The following is a 20,846-nucleotide window of genomic DNA, read 5'->3' as shown; positions in this document are numbered from 1 at the left end:
ATACATTTGCAGCTTGACTGCAGGAAATTTCTAGTAAATAAACAAAAACACCAAGCGCAATAATGTTCTAGCGTGACATATACAATCAAATAAGTGTAAATCAAATGTATGTGAATGCACGTGCAATTAATTAAATAAAAATTGTTAGATTGACAATGATATCAAGCTGCTATCAATTATATAGTGATCAGAATCCCCTAAAAATTAAAACATATAACATAGATTGATGCGCTCTGATACAACGTTCAATCAATGTGAGAAAATAATTTTTTGTGCTAAAAAACCAATGTGAAAAAAAATTGCTACCAAATCGCTAAAAAATCGCATATATATAAAATCGCAAATATATGAAAAAATCGCAAATATTTAAAAACTGTGTTCCTCCAGTTATACAAATCCACTGTATTTGTATAACTGGAGGAAATTTCTAGAGCACCTTGTAAACTTGTAAGTTTGCCATGTTTAGGTCAATGTAAAGGAGACAAAAGAGGCAGCAAGTGGGCCAGTGCTGTTTGTTCTGCTTATATTAGAGAGGATCAATAGCCGGCCATTTCTCACACATGCCGCTTCACAATTGTAAGGAATTTATTGATTCACCTTTACATTCACTTTTTCCTCCATAAAATATAGTTCAAAATATATCCACCACTCCAATAAATTCTTTACCAGCCTGCTGCTCATGATAGAGATTTGAAAAATACTGAAAGTCACATTTTACATAACAAAGTAGAGCATACTGACCTTGTGAAGTATATCAGAATAGTAAAATTAAAAGAAATTAAAAATGCACGCATCATATGAAATATGAAAGCTTAATGCAAAAGTTAGAGTATTACTAAAGGCAAAACTTTTTTTTTTTTTTGGAAGGAGAGGAATTAGAACACTTGTGAGTTTTTTTTCACTGACTATGCCCCCATTAGGGAGATTCAGCCTTTCTATTAATTCTGTATACCATTATCATCAAAATTGAGAGTAAAAGAAAATCCCAAATTTCTCAAATTGTCTTTTTAGGACAGCCTTGGAGAGCGTAGCTCTGCCCATTTTCCAGGAAACACATACAGCTTTAAAAACCCTCCTCTCCCACCATGGCCTCCGTTATTTGTGTTTCCTCCACCATGGTGGAAGCGCTGCAGGAACCAGGGGGAGCTGCGCTCTCTTCAAGGTGAAGGGGTATAGGTTCACCTCAAGATGTTTTTGTTGTTTCTTCCAGCGACCATCCCAGCTCCCCCCCAGTACTGGCGGGGGTGCTCCGGTGTCCCCAGCCTCTCCAGCTCAGAGGAGCAATGGCCCACAGGTGGTCACGCGTCCTTGTGCCCAGGGTCCACGTGTGTAAGCTTAGGAGGCCAGGCGGGCTGGTGCGTGGCTATCCCCGCATGTTGGTCCCGGGTCTCGGCTGGCGGGTGACATCATGTCCGGTGATGCATCTTCCTGTCGGGGAGACAGTGGTTCCAGTCGCCCTGAACGCAGAGGTCAAGGGGGATCGGGTCTATCGGCCGCTGTTTCCGGTTCCGGCCTTTTTGGATGACGCCGGAACCGGGAGTTTTAAAACCAGATGTTTTTTTCTCAGTTCCTCGCTGCGCTCTCTGCAAAATGGATGAGAGACCCACAGCCTCTGCGGAAGCAGGTGCCTCAAGCACCTTAATTGTATACCTCCCTGCGGGGTCAGAGGGGACTCTGCTCGGACCCTGCAGCCTGGATGGGGGGCTTTGCTTTGCTTGAGGGGTCTGGCACCTTTATGGGGTTCACACAGTTTTTCCTTTTGTTCTGGTGGAGGGATGTCTCACTAAGGAAATGGTGGTGACTGCTACATAGTAAAGACGCTTGGGTGATTCTTATTTTGTATAGGTTAAAGTGGCAGCAAAACCTAAACCTCCTCCACCAGCTCAGAGGAAATGCCTGTCTTGCAAGGATCCTCTAAGAGATTCATGGCAAAAAACAATGTGCAGAACCTGTATAGCAGAGCTTGTTGAAGAGGAGACATCCCAACAATTTCAAAGATCGGTTTTCCTCTGTACGGAGCTGACGAATTCCTTGAGCTCAGACAGATCTCTGCTGATCAAAAGCCCAGCCAGCCAAGCTGAACCTCAACAGCCTCTGTGCAGCCCTCAAGCATTCACCTCTAGGGCAGCAGAGGTTATTTACTCGGGGGATGAGAGGACAAGTACTCTTCCTTCCCTCATGGATTCAGATGAGGAGGGAGAGGTAGATGATAGCCGAGTGGCATCTAGGTACAAACTATCACTGGAGCAGGTAGATGATCTTTTAAGAGCAATCTACATGACTCAAGAAATCTAGGAGGAAAAAGTACATGACAAGATGTACCAAGGCTTGGATGAAACCAAACACTGAGTGTTTCCGGTCCACAGGGTCCTCTCTGATGCAATTAAAAAAGAGTGGAAGGACCCAGAGAGAGTTCCTTTCTTTTCCAAAACCCTCAGGGGAAGGTTACCCTTTGAAGAAAAGGAGACTGAGATCTGGAACAAGAAATCCAGGGTGGACGCAGCATTCTCACAAGTATCCTGTCACATGGACCTTGCGTTCGAAGATATGGGGGTACTAAAGGACACGATGGATAAGAGGGCAGATCACCTCCTGAGAAAAAAAAAGCGTGGGATTCCACCTCATCCAGCCTCAAGCCTGCAATGGCTTCCACAATAGTGGCCAGGAACCTGGAATGCTGAATAGAAAAACTTAAAGGTCACGTGGAGGCATGTACATCGCCAAAAGAGTTGCTGGAATCCTTTCCACTGTTGCTTAAAGCGATAAAGTACATGGCTGATGCATCAGCAGAATCAGTGAAGATGTCGGCAAGATCTTCAGTGGTGGAGAACTCGGCTAGACGTGCTAGCTGGCTGAAAACTTGAACCGGAGATATGGCATTCAAGATAAAGTTGTGCGGTTTACCTTTCTCAGGTGACTTACGTTTTGGTCCAGACCTTGAGACGGTCCTGGGCAGAACAGCCGACAAGAAGACGGCGTTTCCTTCCAAAAATAAGCAACCACTCAAAAGAATTTTCGTGCTGTTCAACAGCCCCACAAAAATAGAGATTAGGAGCAAAAAAAAGCTGGGCCTCCCAGAGGGGCAAGGGGAGAGGAGGGGGTTCTCTTCAGAACCCCAAATCAGCCCCCCAAAAATAAATGACAATCTCACCCCAGTGGGGGGAAGATTATCTTATTTTCACCACAGTGGGAAAAGGTAACTACAAGCCTGTTCGTAAACAACATCATCACCCAGGGGTACAGTTTGGAGTTCTCAGAAACCCCTCCGAGCAGATACTATATCACTAGTCTTCCAAAAGACAAGGAAAAAGCTTCTGCAACGATGAACCTGCTCCAGAATCTGATACAACAGGAAGTCATTATCCAAGTCCAAAAACATCAGGAAGGTCAGGGTTTCTAGTCACACATCTTCCTAGTGAAGAAACCCTCAGAACAGTATCATTTGATACTGATTTTGAAGATTCTGAACAAGTCAATCCGTTACAAACACTTCCGGATGGACACAATCTATTCAATTTGTCCCGAAATTGCTTTATGTCATCTCTAGACCCAAGGGACGCTTATCTGCACATCCTGATAGCCCAGGCTTCCCAACAGTTTCTCAGTCTAGCTCTAAAGCTGTGGGATTCAATATGGCATCTCTATTTCAGAGCTCTGCCTTTTGGACTATCATCCTCCCCCAGGATCTTTACAAAAGTGATGGCGGAAGCACTGGAGCCTCTAAAACTAAGGGGCATATCAATCGTCCTGTATCTGGACGATCTGTTACTTTTTGCAGACTCCAAAAGCAGGTCCTGACAAACCTGCAGGTGACCCAGGCTCACCTCAAAAGCTTAGGTTTGCTCCTAAATTTGGAGAAATCAAATCTAGACCCAGCACAGGAGATGAAGTTCCTGGGTTACACAAACTCGGTAGGTCAGAAAGTCTTCCTCCCACAGGAGAAGATAGAAAAGGTCCAAGCTGTAGTAACGCAGATTCAAACCAATCTCTCAGCGTCTGTTCGGAAAGCTATGGCAGTTTTGGGACTCCTCACAGCATCCATTTCAGCCATACAGTGGGCCAGACTACATTCCCAGCCGCTCCACATGAACAACCTTCAAAGATGGTCTCACAAGGAGCCTCTAGAAAAGCAAATCAGGTTCACCTCAAACGTAAAAAGAGTGCTCTTGTGGTGGCGGGATTTGACCAACCTAATAAAAGGTCTCCCCTGGGTCTTTCCCCTGGACAAACGTCTAACGATGGACGTGAGTGCTTGGGGAGCTCACTTGGACGGCCAGACCGCTCAGGGTTCCTGGTCGAAATCAGAAGCCCAGAAATCTTCAAACTGGCGGGAACTAAAGGCCATCTTTCTCGGACTCCTATCCTTTCAACAGGTAGTCAGGGGACAGCATGTGCAAGTACTCTTAGACAATACAACAGCAGTAGCCTATGTATTGAAACAGGGAGGAACCAGGAGCAATGGGCTCTTAGAGCTAGTCAGCCAGTTGCTCACCTGGGCTAAGCAAAATGTGGCCTCTCTGACGGCGATCCATCTAAAGGGGTCCCAGAACCTTCTAGCAGATCTGCTAAAAAAAAGGAGAGTGATAGAAGCGGAATGGAGCCTGAACCAGGAGGTTTTCTTGATGGTCACCTAGGCATGGGGACAACCTCAAATAGATCTGTTTGAAGCCAGCAGAACTCAAAAATGCGGATTTTTTTTTTGCTTCACAGGGAAGATCAGGCCATAGGAATAGATGCATTTGCCCATCCCTGGGATTACCAGCTGTGCTACGTTTTCCCCCCCTTCCAGCTCAGGATTTTCCTCAGGAAATTCAAAGAGGAAAACACAAGTCTGATTCTGGTCACCCCCTTCTGGCCGAAGAGGCCTTGGTTTGCGGCTCTGCTAAATCTAGCTGCAAAACCTCCCTGGAGGCTACCATCCAGAAAGGACCTGCTAACAGAGAGGACTCTGAACCATCCGAAAGCAGATTGGCTACAACTGACAGCTTGGTTTCTGAAAAGGACCTCCTAAGAGCCAAGGGTCTGTCAGAGAAGTTTGTGAATACCCTGCTCTCCAGTAGGAAAGAAGTGACATGGACTATATACCTAAAAGTATGGAAAAAGTTTAACTCCCGATGCTCTTCTAAGGGCTTCCAGGTCAAAAGTATAGTTTCAGTCTTAGAATTCTTCCTTGATGGAATGGAGAAGGGGTTGGCAGCCAGCACCCTTAAAACCCAGGTGGTGGCTCTTTCAGTTTTTATTTTATAGACTTTATTCAAAGAAGTGTTAATTTCTAGATTTTTTTAGGGCTCTTGCATGGAATAGGCCGGTAGCCCTTAAAGTTTTTCCCAGTTAGGATTTATCCATTGTGTTGCAGGGTCTTATGGAGGCTCCTTTTGGACCCTTGCAGGAAGCATCCTTAAAAGATTTAGTTCTCAAAATTTTTTTTTTATAGTGGCCATCACGTCAGCCAGAAGGATCAGTGAGCTTCAGGCCTTGGCAGTCATGGAACCCTCTTTGACGTTTTTTTCAGATCGGGTAATCCTTCGAACAGTCCCAGCATTTCTACCCAAGGTTGCCACACCTTTTCACCGCTCACAAGAGATAGTATTACCCACATTCTCCTGGGCACCAGCCAATCCAGGAGAGGAAGCTTTCCATACACTGGATGTAAGGAGATGCCTGCTACATTAACTAACAGTCACCAAAACATTTAGGAAATCAAATGCTCTCTTCATAATCTTCTCGGGATCCTGTAAAGGGGAAAAAGCTTCCAAGAGCACTCTAGGTAGGTGGCTTAAATGGGCAATCATAGAAGCCTACAAAGCTAAGGGAGAAGTACCCCCTTCAGGTATCGCTGCCCACTATACATGATCAACAGCAGTTTCCTGGACCGAAAGGGTCAGTGCCACCCCTGAACAAATATGCAAGGCTGCTACCTGGTCCAACTTCTCTATGTTCCTCCGGCACTATAGGTTGGACCTGCTGTCCTTTGCAGATCAAGCCTTCGGCAGGAAGGTGCTGCAGGCAGTGGTCCCACCCTAGGGTAAATTTCTCGGTTATCCTCTCCAAGGCTGTCCTGAAAGGCGATTTGAGAAAACTTAGTTAGACTTACCATTGACGGTATTTCTAAGAGCCTTTTAGGACAGCCGTTACTACCCTCCCTGTTGTCTTAGAAGCGTTTTAAGTATCTGTCATGGTTGTGTTGGTGATTTCTGTGCTTTGTTTTCCAGTGTGCTGGAGACCACACAATAACTGAGGCCATGGTGGAAGAGCGTTTTTAAAGCTGCATGTGTTTCCTGGAAAATGGGCGGAGCTACGCTCTCCATGGCTGTCCTGAAAGGCTCTTAGAAATACTGTCACCGGCAAGTCTAACTAAGTTTTTTGGGTTTGACTCCAAAACAGGAATAGAGGGGAAATCTTCCAATGGGGACACCCAAGTTCCCTCACTTTGGATAGATTTTCTCCCACTCCTTGTTTTGGCTATATGACAGAAAGTGAAGGGAAATCTCCCGAATGGAACACAGATGGAAAAAAAAAGGGACAGGGGTATAACCCTCCCTTACTCTGAAATTAAAAAAAAAATTGCATTCAGTTCTACTTTAAATATATCACCGATCTTTAAATGTGGTAGTTGCATTTATTTTCTTTTTTCCTATTTTTTTCCTTTATTTTCACCTGTTGATCCAGTTAGTCTGTTATTTTTCAACTTCTTTTAGTGTAACTAAAGAAAAATTTTTTATTATTTATTTATTACAGGTACTTATACAGCGACGTTAATTTACGCAGCGCTTTACACATATTTATTATACATTAACATCAGTTGAAAATGCCTTTTAAAATGACTTTGTTAAAGCATCTAATGATAGGTTTCTATATAATATGGCTGATGAGGTCTTGAGCCAAGAATAGCAGATATAGGTCCCCCTCTAACTATTCATCTATTTTATGAAATGGCCCAGAAAGAAGTGCTATCTTTTCTGTGTGAGTTTAAAATGTGTACATTTCTTAACTAATTTATTTTGTAGAAACTGGATCTTCTATGACAGCAACTTGTATAGGACTTGGGAATTCTTTGACACCTCCTGCAGGACAAGCAGGGAAGCCTGTTCCAGGATATAATGGTGCGTAATTGTAAAAGTAAATTGTTACTTCCTTATTTCCCATTCACCAATAAAACATTGTCCTATTTATATAATTAATCCTTCAACAATCACTTGACTACTTTTACAGTGCTTTTTCTGCAGCTTCCATCTGCAAAACAGCCAGTGAAAGAAACAGATGTAATATATGGTGCATATGTTTATATATGCACATGAATATATGTATTACTGTTTTGTATGTCTAATCTGCATCATTCTAAAAGGAACCTGTTAGGTAATAAGAAAAGGTACTGAAATTTTTTTCTTGAGTGAATTGCTAAGCTGGAACCAGTATGAAGGCAGTGAAGTCATGAAAAAATTTAGTGTGACTTGAAACTACAGATGGTGCCGACATCCCTACATTACTTCAGGCAAATAGGCTGTACACTTTGCAAGTGCGGTTGCACTCATTTTCCCAGAACATAGTAAATGTGCTGATTTTGTCCAATAATGTACAAGTAGGGATGAACCGAACACCCCCGGTTCGGTTCGCACCAGAACATGTGTACAGACAAAAATTTTGTGCGAACAAAGTTAAAGTCTATGGGACACGAACAAAGTGTTCATTTTAAAGGCTTATATGCAAGTTATTGCCATAAAAAATATGGGGACTCGGGTACTGCCCCAGGGGACATATATCAATGCAAAAAAAGAGTTTTTAAAACAACAGTTTTTTTCAGGAGCAGTGATTTTAGTAATGCTTAAAGTGAAACAATAAAAATAAAATATTCCTTTAACCACTTCAATACAGGGCACTTAGACACCTTCCTGCCCAGACCAATTTTTAGCTTTCAGCGCTGTCGCAGTTTGAATGACAATTGCGCGGTCATGCTACACTGTACTCAAACTAAATTTTTATCATTTTGTTCCCACAAATAGAGCTTTCTTTTGGTGGTATTTGATCACCTCTGCGGTTTTTATTTTTTGCTAAACAAATAAAAAAAGACCGAAAATTTTGAAAAAAATTAAAGTTTTGCTTTTGTTTCTGTTAAAAAAAATTGTAAATAAGTAAGTTTTCTCTTTCACTGATGGGCACTGATAAGGCGGCACTGACGGGCACTGATACGGCGGCACCAATGAGCAGGCACTGACGGACACTGACGATGGGCACTGATATGCGGCACTGATGGGCACTGGTAGGCGGCACTGATGGGTGGCACTCATATGCAGCACTGATGGGCATTGATAGGCGGCACTGATGGGTGGCACTGGTTGGCACTGATGGGCACTAATAGGCGACACTGATGGGCAATGAAAGGCGGCACTGCTGGGCACTGATAGGGTGGTGCTGATAGGCGGCACTGATGGGCACTGATGGGCACTGATACGCGGCACTGATATGAGGCACTGATGGGCATCCCTGGTGGCACTGGCAGTGGTAGGCATTGAAGTGGGCACTGATTGGCAGCTGCCTGGGCACACAGTGGCATTTCTCTGGGGGTCTAGGGGCATACCTGGTGGTCCAGTGTGGATCGCTTCCCTGGTGGTCCTGGGTAGGATCCGAGGGGGGGCTGTGCTGATAAACAATCAGCACAGACCCCCCTGTCAGGAGAGCAGCCGATCGGCTCTCCTCTACTCGCGTCTGTCAGACGCGAGTGAGGAAAAGCCGATCACCGGCTCTTTCTATTCACATCGTGATCAGCCGTGATTGGACACGGCTGATCACGTGGTAAAGAGTCTCCGTCAGAGACTCTTTACCTAGATCGGTGTTGCAGGGTGTCAGACTGACACCGGGGGGCGCGCAGCGGCTCGATATTCCTGATCACGTCATATGACGTCCGGTCAGGAATATCAAACCACTTTGCCGCCGTCATTTAATAATAGGGCGGGCGGCAAGTGGTTAAATATCATGCGTGGGGGGGGGGTCCCTTAGTCTGCCTGTAAAGTAGCCCATCATCCCCATGTTTATAACACTACCGCAGCAAAATTACATTTCTAAAGTAAAAAATGTAATTCAAAATTGTTTGCGGCTGTAATATATTGCCGGATCCCGGCAATATACATAAAAAATCATTGAAAAAAATGGCGTGGGTTCCCCCTCCCAGTCCATTACCAGGCCCTTCGGGTCTGATATGGATATTAAGGGGAACTCTACGCCCACATTTTTTTTTAAATGCCGTGGGGGTCCCCCCCAAAATTCATACCAGGCCCTTCAGGTCTGCTATGGATTTTAAGGGGAACCCCGTGCCAAAATGTGAAAAAAATGGCATGGCCCCCCCCCCAAAATCCATACCAGACCCTTATCCAAGCATGCAACCTGGCAGGGAGCAGACCCCCACAACTAGTGGGCAAGGGTTGTGGGGAAGAGGCCCTTGTCCCCATCAACATGGGGACAAGGTGCTTTGCAGGGATCCCAAAGCACCCTCCCCATGTCGAGGGCATGTGGCCTGGTACGGTTCAGGGGGGGGACTCTCTTGTCCCCCCCCCTTTTCCTGCGGCCTGCCAGGTTGTATGCTCAGATAAGGGTCTGCTGTGGAATTTGGGGGGAACCCCCACGCCATTTTTTTTTTTTTTACATTTTGGCGCGGGGTTCTCCTTAAAATCCATACCAGAAGGGTCTGGTGTGGATTTTGGGGGGGACCCCCACGCCATTTCTTTTTTAAATTCAGGCGTGGGGTTCACCTTAACCACTTTAATACACTGTGTTATATAAACTGCACTGACTGAATATAGCGTTTACACTGAATATCTAGTCTACACTAAATGCAGAGTATATATACATTTACTAGACTGACTGTGTATATATGTGTGTGTGTATTTATATACTTATTTACCACAAAAAGGAATCTGTCCTGGGGCATGGCCAGCTCTAACGGTCCACACAGGGGGAGCTGGCTGTTAAGTCATAACTCTTGACCTGCATAATTATTTCAGGACAGTGACTTTCTAGGTAGAGAAATTGGCGATGAGGATGATGACTGGACATTAGCACCTTTATATCTGCCCTTATGCTTTGTCTTCAAAGCTTAAAGTGTTACTAAAACCACAACAGTAAAATCAGTGTGTATCTACAGTAAAGCATGCTTGTTATACTCACTGTGGAAACTTAATCCTGCACATTGTATAAAAAGGCTGTTTGATCCTGTCTTCTCTGATCACACCCTTCTACCACAGTCCCCAATCCATCTCCTGATAGAACAGAGCCTTGCTCAGTTTGGTGTGTATTGCTATTTTCTCCTGTAGGGTACATGTAATCAGCACAGAGCCAATCAGCACTGTCCAGACAGAGGGTCAGGGGTCCTGCAGCCTCATAGGACAGTCAGATTTGAATGAAAACGCCTCCTACAAGCTTTAACTAGACATCATAGAAGTCACAAGACTTATATTTACTTAATTGCATTTCCATGGTCTGTGTACTGTGGGGGACCAGATATAGTGAATGAGGGTTCTGGGTTTAGTGACACTTTAAGTCCAAGTAGATTTGGAGAAAAAACACCACTGAATGCAGTTAAATATTTATTTAAAGCCCAATTGTATTTTCCCTATAAACTATACAAATAAAGTTACGCTAGATACAAAAATAAGCCTTAGGCCCCTTTCACTCATAATGTTAGTTTTTGACAGACTCTTTTTGCTCAGTGGGGATCGCTCCGTTGATCCCCGCTGAGCCGATGGATGACCGGTCCATCTTTGCTCACTGTGCAGAGACAGACCTGTCAGATCTTAGCTCTCCGCTATGAGAGATTGGATGAAAATGGATCTGCCTGTCCGTTTTCATCCGATCCGCCAGACGGAAGTAAAATAGGGCTTCCATCCTTCTGAATTTAGCGGATTGGAGTGGATCAGATGTCAGCAGACATGTCACCGCTGACATCCGTTGCTCCATAGAACTGTATGGAGCGTCCGTTTAGGTCTCCCTAAAAAACGGACAGGCGGACCTAAACGGTCTGCATGTGTGAAAGGGGCCTTAATTTGCTTACTTTATTTTTTAATATTTTCCCAGCCTCAACTTAAAAGACCTATCGCCAGCAGGTTATGCACCTAAAAAATTGTAACACTTTGGGGTTGATTCACTAAAACTGGAGTGCAAAATCCGGTTGCAGTTGTACATAGAAAGCAATCATCTTTTTATTTAAATAAGACAGTGTTAAATTAAATACAAAGCTGAATTGGACAGAAGTCCTACCAAATAGCATATTTGGATAACAATGAATCCATTTTTCATGAATGCTGATTTTTCAATGGGCTATAAATCCAAAATGAATATGCAATACACTTGTTTCTGAAATCCTGTTTTTAGTTAAGATGTATTATTTCAGTTTTTGTTTCTCCATTTGGAAATGTTCTTTTGCAATATGACATTTTTTGCCAATACTTGGTATTAATTTAAGTGCTAAGGACTTGGAAAGTTCAATGTACCTCTGTGTCTTTTTTGTACTTAAGGCACAATGCTATATTAGGAGAGCGGTGAGACAGAGTCTTTTATCTTTAAATACCCGTCTTTCATACAGTATTTCTTTGTGGGGAAGCTTTAGAAAGTGTTGAGTTTATACAGAAGGTGCTGTTCACAGCTTTGAAGATATTTGATATGCAGAACATCTATTATCTGCTCTGAGATAAGCCCAAAGCTGTGAATCACACTTGGCGAGTGTGAACGTGAACTGTAAAGTCAGGTCTCCTGAAATGTAATTTTATTTTTAAGCTTTTTAACAGTCAAATCATTCCTAGTATTATAAGCATAGTATAGCGCCACAGCACACATGGCGAGAACCCTCTGCCTACCATTCTACATCAGTGATGTGTTTGGCATGCCTTTGCTTTTTATTTTTTTTTTAAGCCCCACTCATCGTCCAAAGATTTGAATGTACCAGTGTTGGAACTACCAGGTTTGTAAGTGTGACCAGGCCCTGGCTGGGGGGGGGGGGGGGGGGGGGGGCGCGGCGCCTCGCCTCAGCGGGGTTGCTTGCCGCAGGGCTCTGAGCTGAGAACGTCTCTCTCACACAGCCCAAAGCCTGCAGTAACAGTTCCTACACCCTCGCACAGATGGGAGAGGAGAGAGCTGGTCTGCTCCTTCTCCTCCCACCCCTCTTCTCTTCTGTGCACAGCAGAAAGTGTGAATGATCAAATTCAGCTGCTTAGCCCTTACATTTTCCACAGTGCACACAGGAGGAGAGGGGCGGGGGAGGGGGAACTGTCAGTGTGCTGGATGCGTGCCCCAGGGGGGCACACGGGAGGCAGGGTTCTGGGAGGATGCCCAAGGACACCCTCCCAAAATTGGAAGCCCGGCCCGGGCCGATCATAGGGTCACAGATGCCTGGGTGCAGAAATATTTCTGGCGCCCCCACGTGGGAGTGGTCATCTTACCAACTCCTCCCCTTTACAAACGTTTCTATGGCAATGACTCAAACACAGATATGCTCCCCTAAGAAGTCTTCGCTACCCTAGGATCCTCCCATGATCTCTTAACATTAAAGCAAATACAGGAAGAGCGTACACTAATGAGACCTGGAGGGGAGTCTCTTTGATGCACACAGAGAGGGCTTCTGTTAGAGAGTCTGTTAGAAAGAGCCCCCAGGCATAGTACAGGAGATGGTCAGAGACTGCAGACATGTTACAAGAGATGGTCAGAGACTGCAGACATAGTACAGGAGATGGTCAGAGACTGCAGACATGCTACAAGAGATGGTCAGAGACTGCAGACATAGTACAGGAGATGGTCAGAGACTGCAGACATACTACAGGAGACGGTCAGAGACTGGAGACATGTTACAAGAGATGGTCAGAGACTGCAGACATGATACAGGAGATGGTCATAGACTGCAGACATGATACAGGAGATGGTCAGAGACTGCAGACATGTTACAAGAGATGGTCAGAGACTGCAGAAATAGTACGGGAGATGGTCAGAGAATGCGGACATATTACAGGAGATGGTCAGAGACTACAGACATACTACAGGAGACGGTCAGAGACTGGAGATGTAATACAGGAATTGGTCAGAGACTGCAGACATTATACAAAAGATGGTCAGAGACTGCAGACATGACACAAGAGATGGTCAGAGACTGCAGACATAATACAAGATTTGGCCAGAGACTGCAGACATGTTACAAGAGATGGTCAGAGACTGCAGACATGATACAAGAGATGATCAGAGACTGCAGACATGATACAAGAGATGATCAGAGACTGCAGACATGTTACAAGAGATGATCAGAGACTGCAGACATAGTACAGGAGATGGTCAGAGACTGCAGACATGACACAAGGGATGGTCAGAGACTGCAGACATGACACAGGAGATGGTCAGAGACTACAGACATAATACAGGAGATGGTCAGAGACTGCAGACATAATACAAGAGATGGTCAGAGACTGCAGACATGTTACAAGAGAAGGTCAGAGACTGCAGACATACTACAGGAGACGGTCAGACACTGGAGATATAATACAGGAGAAGGTCAGAGACTGCAGAGATATTACAGGAGATGGTCAGAGACTGCAGACATGTTGCAAGAGATGGTCAGAGACTGCAGAAGACTTGTTTCAAGAGATGGTCAGAGACTGCAGACATAGTACAGGAGATGGTCAGAGACTGCAGACATGTTACAAGAGATGGTCAGAGACTGCAGAAATAGTACGGGAGATGGTCAGAGAATGCGGACATATTACAGGAGATGGTCAGAGACTACAGACATACTACAGGAGACGGTCAGAGACTGGAGATGTAATACAGGAATTGGTCAGAGACTGCAGACATTATACAAAAGATGGTCAGAGACTGCAAACATGACACAAGAGATGGTCAGAGACTGCAGACATAATACAAGATTTGGCCAGAGACTGCAGACATGTTACAAGAGATGGTCAGAGACTGCAGACATGATACAAGAGATGATCAGAGACTGCAGACATGATACAAGAGATGATCAGAGACTGCAGACATGTTACAAGAGATGGTCAGAGACTGCAGACATAGTACAGGAGATGGTCAGAGACTGCAGACATGACACAAGGGATGGTCAGAGACTGCAGACATGACACAGGAGATGATCAGAGACTACAGACATAATACAGGAGATGGTCAGAGACTGCAGACATAATACAAGAGATGGTCAGAGACTGCAGACATGTTACAAGAGAAGGTCAGAGACTGCAGACATACTACAGGAGACGGTCAGACACTGGAGATATAATACAGGAGATGGTCAGAGACTGCAGAGATATTACAGGAGATGGTCAGAGAGTTACTCCATTCCTTTCTCCACCAGGGATGGCGCCAGGCTGTGTGGCTTTCCCTCTGGTGGCGCAGGGCAGTGGGGTTCTCTCTCTGATGGTGTTCCCTCAGCACTGTCCTCTCCCTCTGGAGTCCTGGGTGTACTTCCCTGAAAGCTTTTCCGGGCTCCTGTCTCTCTCTCCCATTCAGCTGAGCATGCTGTGTGGGCTGCAGTTTCCGTGTTACAGTGGGGCTGCCAGTCCTCGGGACTACGTGTCCCACAATCCTCTTCTCTGCTCCTTTTTTTTTCTTCCCTGGCCGATATGAAGGCGGGGGAAGAAACAGAGTGCGCCGCTCACTAGTACAGCAGCGCGCGCAAGGAGGAGAGGGGAAATAAGAGCCCGCGGCTGCAGTGGCGTCACTAGGCTTGGTGTCACCCAGTGCGGTAAAACATGGTGTCACCCCCCCTCCACCAACTATATTCGCCCCTCAGTACAGACCCCCCTCCACTAAGTATAGACCCCCCTTCGTCAGTGCAGACCCCCCACTAAGTATAAACCCGTCTCTCAGTACAGACCTCACATCAGTATAGACCCCCTCAGGACAAACCACCCCCCTCCATTAGTTCAGAACCACCCCATCTGCATTGGTACAAACCCCCCAGAACAAACCACCCCCCCTCCATTAGTACAGACCCCCCAGAACAAACCACCCCCCCCCATTAGTACAGACCCCCCAGAACAAACCACCCCTCCTCCATTAGTACAGACCCCCCCAGAAGAAACCACCCCCTTCCATTAGTACAGACCCCCCCAGAACAAACCACCCCCTCCATTAATACAGACCCCCAGAACAAACCACCCCCCTCCATTATTACAGACCCCCCAGAACAAACCACCCCCCTCTATTAGTACAGAGCCCTAGGACAAACCACTCCATTAGTACAGACCCCCCAGACAACCCCCCCTCTATTAGTACAGACCCCCAGAACAAACCATCCCCCTCCATTAGTACAGACCCCCCGGCCAAACTACCTCTCCTACATTAGTACAGACCCCCCCAGGACAAACCACCCCCCATTAGTACAGACCCCCCCAGGACAAACCACCCCCCTACATTGGTATAGACCCCCCAGGACAAACCACACCCCCTACATTAGTATAGACCACCCCAGAACAAACCACCCCTCCCTACATTAGTATAGACCCCCCAGGATGAAACCACCCCCCCTACATTAGTATAGACCCCCAAAACAAACCACCCCCTTACATTACTATAGACCCCCAGGACAAACCACCCCCCTTACATTAGTATAGACCCCCCAGGACAAACCACACCCCCTACATTAGTATAGATCACCCCAGAACAAACCACCCCTCCCTACATTAGTATAGACCCCCCAGGATGAAACCACCCCCCCTACATTAGTATAGACCCCCAAAACAAACCACCCCCTTACATTACTATAGACCCCCAGGACAAACCACCCCCCTTACATTAGTATAGACCCCCCAGGACAAAACCACCCCTCTACATTAGTATAGACCCCCCAGAACAAACCACCCCCCCTACATTAGTATAGGCCCCCCACCCCTCCAGGACGAAACCACCCCCTACATTAGTATAGACCCCCCAGAACAAACCACCCCCCTACATTACTATAGACCCCCAGGACAAATCCCTTCCCTACATTAGTATAGACCCCCAGAACAAACCCCCCCTACATTAGTATAGATCCCCCCAGGATGAAACCCCCCCCTACGTTAGTATAGACCCCCAGGACAAACCACCCCCCCTACATTACTATAGACCCCCAGGACAAACCACCCCCCTACATTAGTATCAACCCCCCAGGACAAACCACCCCCCCTACATTAGTATAGACCCCCCCAGGACAAACCACCCCCTACATTAGTATAGACCCCCCAAGACAAACCACCCCCCCCTACATTAGTATAGACCCACCCCAGGACAAACCACCCCCCTACATTACTATAGACCCCCCAGGACAAACCACCCCCCTACATTAGTATAGACCCCCCAGGACAAACCACCGCCCCTATATTATTATAGAACCCCCCAGGACAAACCACCCCCCTACATTAGTATAGACCCCCCAGATCAAAACACCCCCCCTACATTAGTATAGACCCCCCAGGATGAAACCACCCCCCCTACATTAGTATAGACCCCCCCAGGATGAAACCACCCCCCCTACATTAGTATAGCCCCAGAACAAACCACCCCCTACATTAGTATAGACCCCCCGCCCCCCCAGGACGAAACCACCCCCCTACATTAGTATAGACCCCCCCAGAACATACCACCCCCCTACATTACTATAGACCCCCCAGGACAAACCCCTTCCCTACATTAGTATAGACCCCAGGACAAACCAACCCCCCTACATTAGTATAGACCCCCCCAGGACAAACCACCCCCCCTACATTAGGTTTATTTAAAACACCCGGGTGGCAGCTGGAGAGGAGAGGACAGTGTGCAGCCGCGCCGCCCAGGTGGAGCGTGTCAGGCTTGGGCAGCAGGTGGGAGTGAGACACAGGAGGAGGAGAACTGGAACACGTTGGGCACAGGCACGGGCCGCCCCCCCTCCCACGGACGTCACTGCGCGGCTGGTCTCTCACACAGAGACAGCCGCTTCGATCTCATTTCGCTCTCCTCCTCTGACAGGAGGAGGGAGTGGGGATGGGCTTCGGCACTCGGCAGGTCAAGGCGGCAACCAGCAGAGAGCTGCCTACGGACAAGGAAGAGGAGAAGAAGGGAGGGGAGCACTCTGGCACTTCAGCGCCCCCACCTCTGTGGCGCCCGGGTGCACTGCACCCCGTGCACCCCGTCCAGGATCGGTCCTGAGCCCGGGGCTCGGATGGAAGGGAGGGGGGAGTAAGGGGGGCCCTTCATGGTTTCTTGCATCAGAGCCCTGAAGGTTCTAGTTACACCTCTGGAATGTACTGTACCCATGTAACCAAGGGTTACATTTCTTGTTACATTTATTTATTGACAGGTTTGTATATTTACCTATCCAGATTTGTGGATATAGTTCGATGATGAAAACAACACACAAGTAGTATAGTAATAACAAGATTTACTTTGGTTAAATATGGAGTACAGAGTCAAAAACTGATACATCCAGCTTCAGTTCAATCCAACATCTGTAAGCATCAGAAAGTCCTGGAGACGACAATCACTTCAATTTCTAGGCACATTCACTAGTCTGTCCTAGACGAGGCTCTGAAGGTCTTCTTTTGTTCTATGGTGTGTGTGTGTATATGTGTGTGTGTGTGTGTGTGTGTGTGTGTGAAAGGGGGCTCAACTAGTTTTAACCAATTCTAACAAATAAAGGGCTGTAATGGTTTTGAGACATTGTGACCATTTGTGGTAAGGTCAGAAAGATCAATGTATGCAGGAAAGACATAGCCATAGTCAGTATACAGAAGTATATATGCATACACAGAAGTGATTACCCTAAAACTACTATAGTTAACAGCATAACAACTAATACCAAGTTCTTTGTAAATTAATAATGAATATAGACCCGTACTACTATAACCCTCTTCACACTTCAATGGTGCCCCCTTTGTATCCTGCTTTGCCCCTGTTAGCGGCTGTCCACAAAGGTTGAATGATGTCATTTAGTCCACTTCCCGTGATGACAGTACAATACTGCAAAGAATGATGATTTTTATGTCAGCGTGAAAGCTGCTTTATGTGAATGTAAAAAAACCTTGTAAAACCCATGTTGGAGAAGAAGGACCTTACTTGTCACATGACTGGCTAGAAGAGACTTGTTTGAAATTACAGTACGTAGGCCTTGTATTTGAAAAAAAAATGAAAAAAAGTTGCTTGTGAACAGTAAGTGCTTTTTTTTTTGTGTAACTTTTTTCCGTGTTCTACTTCGCTGTCATGTTTTTGTGGTCTGTACAATCCACCCCTTAAACATGACATTCACGTTTGCCCACTAATGTACAAGGGGGTCCACAAGCTGTCAGTGTACACAAGCATATAGGCAGTGCTGGTACAAGGACATCTAGAGCCCAGGGCGAACATGCCAAACTGTGTCCCCCCACCCCCATTATGTGTCAGCAAAATCCCCCCCTCCCCCCCAAAAAACTGAGCACTAATCTGCATGCTTTTCCCTAAATATAAATCCCCCTCTTCCCAGTATAAATCCACCCCTTTGCTGAAATCCCCCCTCCCAGCACAAATCTCCCTTCCCACCAAAAAAAAAAATCACTCCTTCTAGCACAAATCCTCTACTCCTAAAATTTCCTCTCCTAATACACATCTTCTCCCCCCTCCCCCCCTGCCAGCACAACCTCCCCTCCTACCACAAATCCCGCCCCCCAATCTCCCCTCCTAGCACAAATCTTCCTACCATCCCCCCTCCTGACACAAATATTCCTAAATCACCACTATTAGCACATACACCCAAATTTCCCTTCCTAGAACAATACTTACCCCCTGCCGTCCCTCAAATTCCCCCTTCCAACCTCCTTGCAGCGCACCCCCCTCCCCCATCTCACATGATGCTACAGTGCCCAGGGCAGCCGCCCCTCCTGCGCACCCCTTGTCCCAGCCATGCATGCAGGAGACATGTAATGAAGGAGGGATGAGCGGACAAGTATTGTCTTCAGACAGTCAAGGGATGGGGGTGCTTCTAAGTTCATTGGATTTTTAATGTTTGAACTCAGCAATTGCAGTACCCTCCAAGAAAAACATGGGGGGGTTTACTAGAACTGGTGTACACAGCATCTAGTGCAGCTGTGCATAGTAACCAATGAACTTTGAACTTCAGCTTGTTCAATTAAGCTTTTGCAAAAAAAACAAAAACCTGGAAGCTGATTGGTTACTATGCAGAACTTCGCCAGATTCTGTGTGCACCAGTTTTTGTAAATCTCCCCCTGTGTGTCAAGCTGGCCAGGCTTGTTCTGTGCATGGAAAGAATTGTACAGAAATCTACAAAACAAAAGCTTTTTAGATGAGGTTGTTTAACTACTTCCCACCCGCCCTATAGCGGATTGACGTCCGGGAAGTGGTTCCGTTATCCTGACTGGGCGTCATATGACGTCCAGCAGTATAACATGCCGCCGCGGGGGCGCACATCGCGGCGATCGGTGGAGTGGTGTGTCAGCCTGACACACCGCTCCACCGATCTTGGTAAAGAGCCTCCGGCGGAGGCTCTTTACCACGTGATCAGCCGTGTCCAATCACGGCTGATCACGCTGTCAATAGGAAGAGGCGTTGATCGGCTTTTCTGTCAGACGCGAGTAGAGGAGAGCCGATCGGCGGTTCCCCTGACAGGGGGGTCTGCGCTGATTGTTTATCAGCGCAGCCCCCCCTCAGATCACCACACTGGACCACCAGGGACGCCACTAGGACCACCAGGGAAGGGGGCAACATGTGGATGGCCAGGTATGTACCCCATGGCCATCTACATATGCCCAATCAGTGCCCACAAATGGGCACTGATTGGCACCATTATGTTTTAGTTCTGCCCAGCAATGCCACCAATACATTTTATCAGTGCCACCAATCAGTGTCATCAGTGCCACCTGTCATTGCCCATCGGTGCCACCTGTCAGTGTCCATAAGTGGCACCTATCAGTGCCACCCATAACTACCCATCAGTGCCACCCATATGTACCAATCAATGCCACCTACGAGTGCCCATCAGTGCCACCTGTGAGTGCCCATCAGTGCCGCATACCAGTGCCACCTATCAGTGCCCATCAGTCCCACCTATCAGTGCCCATCAGTGCCGCCTATCAGTGCCCATCAGTGCCACCTCATCAGTGCCACCTCTTTGGTGCCACCTCATCGGTGCCCATCAGTGCCACCGTATCAGTGCCCATCAGTGCAGCCATATCAGTGCCCATTATTGAAGAAGAAAATGTACTTATTTACAACTTGTTTTTTTTTTTTTTAATTTTCGGTCTTTTTTTATTTGTTGTGCAAAAAATAAAAAACGCAGAGGTGATCAAATACCACCAAAAGAAAGCTCTATTTGTGGGAACAAAATGATAAAAAATTTGTTTGGGTACAGTGTAGCATGACCGCGCAGTTGTCATTCAAATTGCGACAGCGCTGAAAGCTGAAAATTGGTCTGGGCGGGAAGGTGTCTAAGTGCCTGGTTTTGAAGTGGTTAAAACATTCATTGGATAAGTCAGGAAACTTTCTTTTAAACAAGAGACACATGCCACACAATCTCTACTTTAAGCCTTATGTCTGGTACACACGATCGGATTGTTGGCCAACAAAGCGTCACTTTTGTCCGAAGGGCGTGTGCCAGGAACTTGTCCTGCATACAAATGGTACACAATTGTCGGCCAACAAACACGGACGTAGTGAGGTACTACAAGGAATTTCTGCTCTTGAGCGCCACCCTTTGGTACTTGTGTACAGATGATAGGAATATCTGACAACAGACCGTTGTCTGCCAAAAATTTACTAGCCTGCCAAAGTTGGACAACAATTGTCTGGAGCGTACTAACGGTCGGATTTTAGGCAAACAGTCTGTCATCACACAATTCCCTGCCGAAAATCCAATCGTGTGT

At 46.4% G+C, this 20,846-nt stretch overlaps 1 protein-coding gene across 2 annotated transcripts in view; it reads left to right on the top strand.

The window, feature by feature from the left end:
* ACSS3 (acyl-CoA synthetase short chain family member 3) overlaps positions 1 to 20,846 on the top strand; it is a 219,335-nt gene that overhangs the window by 163,097 nt on the left and 35,392 nt on the right. For both annotated transcript variants that reach the window (XM_073620242.1, XM_073620243.1), the window contains exon 11: positions 7,008 to 7,103. In XM_073620242.1, coding sequence (XP_073476343.1) covers positions 7,008 to 7,103 — 96 coding nt within the window. The remainder of the gene's footprint in view (positions 1 to 7,007; positions 7,104 to 20,846) is intronic.

The sequence above is a fragment of the Aquarana catesbeiana genome, linkage group LG03, assembly GCF_042186555.1.
Source record: "Aquarana catesbeiana isolate 2022-GZ linkage group LG03, ASM4218655v1, whole genome shotgun sequence".
NCBI lineage: Eukaryota > Metazoa > Chordata > Amphibia > Anura > Ranidae > Aquarana > Aquarana catesbeiana.
This window is presented reverse-complemented; position numbering and strand designations above follow the sequence as displayed.